The sequence below is a fragment of the Helianthus annuus genome, chromosome 3 (genome assembly GCF_002127325.2).
Source record: "Helianthus annuus cultivar XRQ/B chromosome 3, HanXRQr2.0-SUNRISE, whole genome shotgun sequence".
Classification (NCBI taxonomy): Eukaryota; Viridiplantae; Streptophyta; class Magnoliopsida; order Asterales; family Asteraceae; genus Helianthus; species Helianthus annuus.
In genome coordinates this window covers 135,827,509-135,835,270 of record NC_035435.2, presented here as the reverse complement: position 1 = coordinate 135,835,270, position 7,762 = coordinate 135,827,509, and the positions used below count along the sequence as shown (strand labels likewise).

The 7,762-nt window shown below is 46.7% G+C and overlaps 1 protein-coding gene across 1 annotated transcript; it reads right to left on the bottom strand.

Annotated features, from left to right (window-relative positions):
- Positions 1 to 4,275: 4,275 nt before the first annotated feature.
- Positions 4,276 to 6,258, bottom strand: LOC110932048. Its single transcript, XM_022175409.1, has one exon. It carries the CDS (start codon positions 6,256 to 6,258, stop codon positions 4,276 to 4,278), a length of 1,983 nt encoding a protein of 660 aa, XP_022031101.1.
- Between the last annotated feature and the right edge of the window lie 1,504 nt (positions 6,259 to 7,762).

Genomic DNA, 7,762 nt, shown 5'->3' with positions numbered 1-7,762 from the left:
GAGGGTAACTTTAGGCTTCCGATTACCAAGTTTACTGCTCTGTCTTGAGGAATTATGGGCTCCATATTTCTCAAATCAACGCGATTGGGCTTCCGCGTATTACTCATTTTGAGTTCGTTTGTAGATCCTACCGTATTGAACCGACGTTCGAGATGTTCAACGTCTTTTACAGTGTCACCTATGCCAATGGCTTTTATTCTTTCAACGCCCGGACGGGTGTCTCTCCGGTTTATTCCGTTCCCTTGAAGATCTTGCACGATTGGAAGCAAAAGTTCTTCTACATTCGTCGTGGTGTTATTCCCATTGATATGCATTACCGGTCGGTGAGTGAAGGGATCCCGAAGGTGGACGTTTTGGTGGGTTTTGCTGAAGAAGGTTGGTACAAGAAACTAACAGAGAAAGCAACTGCCATTTCTCAATTGGAGGAGATGGCTTTAGTCGGTGCCGGAATGAGTTTGTTGTGGGCACCGAAGAATCCCTTGGGTGTTCCGGTTTATGGCTACCAAGGCAAATGTATGTGATTTTCTTGAAATATTTTTGAACTATCTTATTTTTGTGCGTTCTTCCTTATTCTTTTGTTCTTTGTAGTTGGATATAGTCTTATAAACGTTCTGGACCCGAAGGCTGCGGGTGCCATGGTTGAGGCAATCCAAGAAGATGGGAAACCGACTTGGTTGAACCAGATTCGAGGGCGTTTTTTGCACCCAACTGATGAGAGTTTTACTAGATATGCTAATGTTGCCTTAGGTGAAGATGAAGATGACCCTATTGATCCTATTCGAAAGGAAGTTGTTGTTCTCTCGAGTGGAAGTTCCGATAGATCTTTAGAAGGTCTAATTTCGCGTTGCGCGCGTGCAAGTACCGCGCAGGCCGCTGGAGACGAGCCTGTTCATGAGGTTGCTGGTGATGATGTGAAGATTCCTGTTGCTCCTTCTGTTCAGGTGGAGACAAGGAAGAAGACAAAAGCTGATAAGCCTGAGAAGGGGGAGAAGGGGGTTGAGAACAAAACAACTGGTACTTTTCGTGAACGCCCATCTACTCTTCCTTTTCTAGATTATGTGGTCATATCTGATACGTTGTCTGGTTTAGGAGCTGGAGAGAAACCACGCGGGTCTGATCCAGATGACCGCGCTACCTTGTCGGAGCACATGAGGAAGAAAGCCCTTGAAGATAAAAAACGTAAACCTGACGAATAGGCCGCTGCTCTTCTTGCCTCGAAAAAAGCTAAACTCCATAAGGAAGCTCCTCCTGCTCCTTCTGAGTCTGAGATTGATATGGGTATTTTTAGTGGAGGCCGCGGGAATCTCTTGGAGGAGATATTTGCTGCCTCTGCCCCTACTGGTAATGGTTTTGTAGTTGTATACTTCTTGCATGTTTCTTTGAGTTATATTTGATTGTTGTGGTTGCTCCATAACAGGAATCAAGACTGGCAAGGGGCCTCGTAGAGTGGATGTTTCACAAATCACTCCTCCGCAGTCTCCTCCGTAAAGGACGATTGGCTTGACCCCTCCTCGTGATGATGCTGGGGAGAAGAAGAAAGAAGATGAAGTGGTTGCGGAGAATGTAGGTGAAGGTGGTGGCGATGTTGCAGGTGTTGCTGGTGCCGGTGGTAGCACAGGTAGTGTTGGTGATAGAGGTAAGGGTGTGGAGACCGAGGTGGAATCCAGTGAGGCCACCCCGCACCAGACTATCTATACCAAGCGCCCTCCAGGTGGTGATGGTGCTACTGCTGGTGTTGTTCGTAGTCCGCAGTTTACGAATGTCGGTTCTAATTCGTGGGATACTCACAACCCTGCTTGTGATGACTTGCCGCACGCGCCTCGCTGGAATCTTACTCAAGGTTCCCGGATGAATGATTTGGGTAACTGTCATGACTTCTTTTCTATGTCTCTTCCTCCCGCTGAAAGGATGCTCCAGAAGCGACGCAATCGCTTTGAGTTATTAGATGATCATGTTCGCGCCGGAGTTAACTTCTTTGCCTCCGCTCAAGAAATTGTTCGGGACTGGAAATCTATGGGGGAAGAGACAGCTGTGTTTGAGGATGCGAAGAGAGCGTTGGCTGAGGAAAGAGAGAAATTTAATGCTGAAAAGAAGGGTTTGCAATGGAGGGTCTCCGATGCCGAGCAGAAGCTTGAGGAACAGAAACAAATTAACCTTCAAAAGCAGAAAGACTGGGAGACTGCTTGTGAACGCACCAATGCTGAGATGCAATCTCAGCGCGATGCGATTGTTCGATTATCTGGTGAGAAGAAGGAGCTTGCTGATGAAGCGCATCAGGCGCGTGTTGCGTTTGAGAAGCGAGAGAAAGAATATGTTGCTCGCATCGACAAGCTGGAGCTCCTTGTTAAGCAAAAAGTTTCCGAGTGTGAAGCTACTGGAAAGCTTCTTGAGGAAAAGACTTATGAATGTGCGGCTTCTGATGGCCTTGTTGAGGAGGTATCTGCTGATTGTAGATGGTTGCTTTCGCGCGCGGTGCCTTTGGTAACTTTCTTCGCTCATTTTTGTTTCTTTTTTGGTATGTTTTGACGATTCCTCTTATGTTGTTGTTTGCTTATTTGCAGCTTGCTGACCGTATTGTGAATTCCCCCTGAGCTTGCCACGTATATGTTTGAATTGGGTCAGGCGGGATACGATAGTGGTCGGAAGTACGGCTACTCTGAGGGTAAAGCTGCGGCTATTAATAAGGAGAAGGACCACCATTTTGAGCTTTACGCGGATGATTGTGATGGTAGGTATGCTGCAAAACGCAAGGAGTTTTCCTCATTGGAATTTGCCATTGTTAAAGCTGCTGAGAAGCTAGCTAGGAAAATTGATGGTGTTGCCTTGTTGAAAAAGGCCCTTGGGGATGAAGCAGGCGCGGCGGGAGGCGCGGGTACTAGCCATCCTTAAGTGAAGTATTCTAGCCTGTGTGCCGTGTATGGCCTTTAACGGCCTTGTAATTTTTTGGTAACTTGTGAACAATTTTTATTTTTGGTTTACCTGTTTTGTGGACAACTGATCTTGACCTTTAGTATGTTAATATTTGCTTCGTTTTTATGCGAATTTTGTTATCGTCATAATATGTGCATGTGAAATTACTTTGATTAGGTGTCACGAATGAATGATGGCGCTGACATGTTATGTTGTGTTAGCTACAACGTTTATGCTGTCGTGTTTGCGCGCAAGTTGGTTCGTGACTACGAAGTGATCGAGTTGCAGGTTATTGTGTGAGCTCAGCTGTGTTCAGCTTTGGGAGCATTACAATGTTTATTTACCTTGCTATCGATGTTTTCGTGTTTGTGTGGGCACGAAGTTTTGTTTTGGCGTTTTGTAGGCTTTGGTTGTGTTTCTGACCCGGTTGTGCACTTGGTTGTGACGAGCCTTGGAGGTCTACAACGTTTCCTATGGTCGAGCCATTGGTGTTTTCGTGTACGCCCAAAGTCATATATGCAGTTGTGACAAGAAATTTGCATGAAAATAGAGATAGACAAACACTTTTTGTATTACGATAAATGTGTTGGCATTCGCCCAAAGTTACATGACTGTTTTACATATAACACTTTCTTAGCTGCTGAGCGTTCCAAGTTCGTGGAACCGCTTTGTTGTCAATGGTGCGCAGCTTGTAGGCACCCTTTCCGAGCACTGCGTCTATAATGTATGGGCCTTCCCATTTGGGAGCCAGTTTTCCAGGTTTCTCGGCGTTTGAAGCCTCGTTGTCTCTTAGGATGTACTCCCCTGGGTTGAAGGTGCAGACTCGGACTTTTGAGTTATAGTATTTCTCCAGCTTCGTTTTGTATTTCGCTTCATTGATTGCCGCCATCTCTCTCCTTTCCTCTAGGAGGTCGAGGTCGATCCTCCTTTCTTCTTCGTTGTCGATTAAGTTCATGGAGAGCATTCGTGGAGACGGCAATCCGATTTCTGCTGGTATTACTTCTTCAGACCCATAAACTAGACTGAACAGTGTTTCACCGTTGCTTGTCTTTGGCATTGTTCTGTGGGCCCACAGTATGCTTGGCAGCTCATCAACCCAGCCCCTTCTTTTCTCGCCTAACCTTGCTTTGATACCATCGACAATGCTTTTATTAACTGCCTCTACTTGACCGTCCCTTGCGGGTGCGCAACCGAAGAGAAGGTGTGTTCGATGTGCAATTCTTTGAACCATCGCTCGAGGTCGTCTGCGGCGAAGTTCGTTCCATTGTCAGTGATGATTCTGAGTGGTAGGCCGAAACGGCATATGATTTGTTCCCATATGAATCTCTTGACAACGTTTGACGTGGTTGATGCAAGTGCCTTCGCCTATACCCATTTGGTGAAATAGTCGACCGCTACTATTATGAATTTGACCGCTCCTGGGGCTTCTGGGAAAGGGCCGACCATGTCTATGCCCCATTGCTGGAAGGGCCATGCGGTTGTGACTGGTACCAATTCATTTTTAGGGCGCATCGTCTTGGGCGCATGTCTTTGGCATCCACTGCATTTCCTCAACTCTTTTACCGCGTCTAAATGCATTCCGGGCCAGTAGTACCCGGCGTTCATCACTTTTGCCACCACCATTCTTGGCCCGACATGTATACCACAGATTCCTTCATGGACTTCTCTGATCAAATAGTTTGCGTCCTCAGCGTCGACGCATCTCAACAGTGGACCAAGGTATGACTTTCGGTACAAAATTCCATCGGCCATCCGATAATGCTCGGCTTTGTACTGGATCTTCCTTGCCTCGGCCTTGTTCTCTGGGAGTATCCCGGATTGAAGATACATGATTATTGGAGTCATCCAAGACATCGTTCCTGTCTGGATGACGCTTACTTCTCTAAGTGGAACAGATGGGTTGCTCAGAACTTCTATGCGCACATCTTTCGCCAAATGTTGGAAGCTTGTAGATGCGAGTTTACTCAGTGCATCTGCTGGTTTGTACTCGCTTCTGTTTATGTGGCGCACCTTGTAAGAATAGAAGGTTTGTAGCAACGTCTTCGCTTGACTTAGATAGAGCTCCATTACATCTCCCTTGGCTTCGTATTGGCCGTTGATTTGTCCAGCTACTAACATGGAATCCACGTGCGCTTCGATGTGTTTGACTCCCATTTTGACTGCTAATCTTAAGCCCGCAAGAAAAGCTTCATATTCGGCTTCATTGTTCGTACTCCTGAAGTCTAGACGTATCGCATACGTGAACTCATGCTTGTCGGGGCTTACCAGCCGAAGCCCTGATCCTGCGCCGTCTTCGTTAGACGCGCCATCTGTGTATAACAACCACGGTTCTTCTACTTGTTGCTTTTCGGCCTTTTCCATTGCTTTGCATTCTCGATCCTTATCGTCAGGTACCTCTGTCATGAAATCTGCCAACACTTGGCCTTTGATGGCTGGTCTTGGTCTAAAGACCACGTTGTGGCCGCCAAGTTCTAGTGCCCATTTGGCTAGCCTTCCTGAGATTTCTGGCCTTGCCAAGATGTTGCCGATGTTGTAGTTTGTTAACACATGTATGACATGGTTAGCGAAATACCTTCGCAGCCGTCTTGATGCATGGATCAGCGCGAGGACTAGTTTCTCCATGATGGCGTACCGAGTTTCTGGGTCGGTCAAGGTTCGTGACACATAGTAGACTGGTGTTTGGATACCTTGACGATCGACAAGTAGCACTGCTCCAACTGCTCTATCAGAAGCTGACAAATATAGTACCAAGGGTTCTCCTTTGATTGGTGCGGTTAGAGTCGGCAGTTTAATGAGGCAATCTTTCATCTTGCGGAACGCACTCTCTGCTTCCGGAGTCCACTGAAACTGGCTTTTCTTCATACAGTTGCGCAATGTTTTGATGAACGGAAAAGACTTTGCGGCGTGATTAGCTAGGAAACGATTGAGCGCTGCTAACCGTCCTGCTAATTTTTGCATCTCTTTGATGTTTGATGGGGAAGGCATTCTTTCGATTGCTTGAACTTTTTCTGGATTTACCTTGAAGCCATCTTTTGTGACAATGAAACCAAAGAATTTCCCTTCTTCCATGCCAAATGAGCATTTTGCTGGATTTAGTTTAATACTTACGCTGCGCAGCGTGTTGAAAGTCTTTTGGATGTTTACCAGCATCATGCTTTCTTCCTTGCTCATAATCACCAAATCATCCATATATACTTCGATGTACTTGCTGATGGCGTCGCTGAACGTTTCGTTCATCAATCTCTGATAGGTCGCGCCCGCATTCTTTAGGCCGAAAGGCATCTTGGTGTAACAGTACAGCCCTGTCGGCGTGCGGATTGCGGTTTTGTCCTCATCTTGAACGACCATTTGGACCTGGTGGTACCCCTTGTAGCAGTCAAGGAAGCACTTCCACCTGAATGTTGCTAGAGAGTCGATCTTTTCGTCTATGTTTGGTAAGGCGTAACAGTCACGTGGGCACGCTTTGTTTAGATCTTTGTAATCTACTCACATTCTCCAGCTACCGTTTGGTTTCTTCACCATCACTGGGCTTGCCACCCATGTTTGGTATCTGACTTCTCTAATGATGCCCGCATTCAACAGCTCCATTACTTGTTCTTTCATGGCGTCGTGTTTTATATCTCCTAAGTGGCGCTTGGCATGTACCACTGGCTTCGCTTCCTCTGAGACATTTAACCGGTGTTCTGCTATGTGCCGTGGAACACCCACCATATCGGCTGGTGTCCAGGCAAACACATCCATATTTTCGTGCAACAACTTCTTGAGCGCCGCGCGCGTTAAATCGGACATCGCAGGTCCTAAGGTAACTGTCTGTTCTGGGTATGCACTGTTAAGTACCCATTTTTCTGCTTCTGCACGTGGTGCTGGTTTACTTGCCTTTGCAGGTCTAACCTCATCCGTTGCTAAGACCTTTTTGCTTGCGTATATTAATGCTATGCCTGTTTCTGTTGGGAATCCAACGGCTGAGTGTGGCGCAGAGCATATCATACTGAAGTCTCTCTGGGATTCTCTTCCCAAGAGAATGTCATGTCTTGAATGTGCTGGCAGCACCATGAATGTGACCTCTTCTGTTCTTGAGTTTCTTCCGTCTGAGAGCAGCACCGGGAATGATATTTGGCCAAGAGGGAAAACGGCTTCGTTGCAGAAACCAGTTAGTGGATAATCAACTGGTTCCAATCGCGCTTTATCTTCTTGGTCAAACTGGTTGAAACATTGTTCGTATATGATATCTGCGGTGCTCCCTGGGTCGATAAAAATGTAATCGGTCTGGTAGTGACCGATTACCCCGGAAATGACGATGGGTCTTTTTTCTCTCGGGCCACCTCTAGCAATTGGGAAAATAACTTGCTTCTCGCACCACGAGTCATCTTGTGCGCGCTTGTTGTAATTTTTCCTTGGCCTTCGTGGGCCTCCCTGAACCATGTGGGTTTCTAACTTGCGGTGTTTTTTGTTATCCGGCCCTTCTTCTCTTCTTTGCATTTGGCGGTATTCGCGCTTTCCGCCCTTTACCAAATGTGTGAGCTTTCCATCTCTTAAAGCCCTTTCTATTTCTTGTTTTAGACTGAAACAGTCATCCGTTAGGTGGCCTGTGTCTTTGTGGAATTCACAGAAGGGATTAGGATCTTGACCCCTCTTGTTGCGCATCTGTAGGGGTGGTTTGAACTGGTGATTTTCAGTGGCCAAGACTTCAGAAGGGGTTTTTGTCAGTGGTGTCCACTGTTTCTCCCTGTTTTCTCTTTTCACTTCTTTTCGGTGGGCTATATGATTGATTGTGTGGCGCGCATCTTCCCTTGCTGGGCTTCTCTCTCTGTGACCGGACGCCTTCCATGATTGGCTTCTGCCCTTTTTCTTC

Excerpts from the sequence above, each read along its gene's own strand:
- LOC110932048 (XM_022175409.1), bottom strand. The coding sequence starts at position 6,258 with ATGGTCGTTCAAGATGAGGACAAAACCGCAATCCGCACGCCGACAGGG.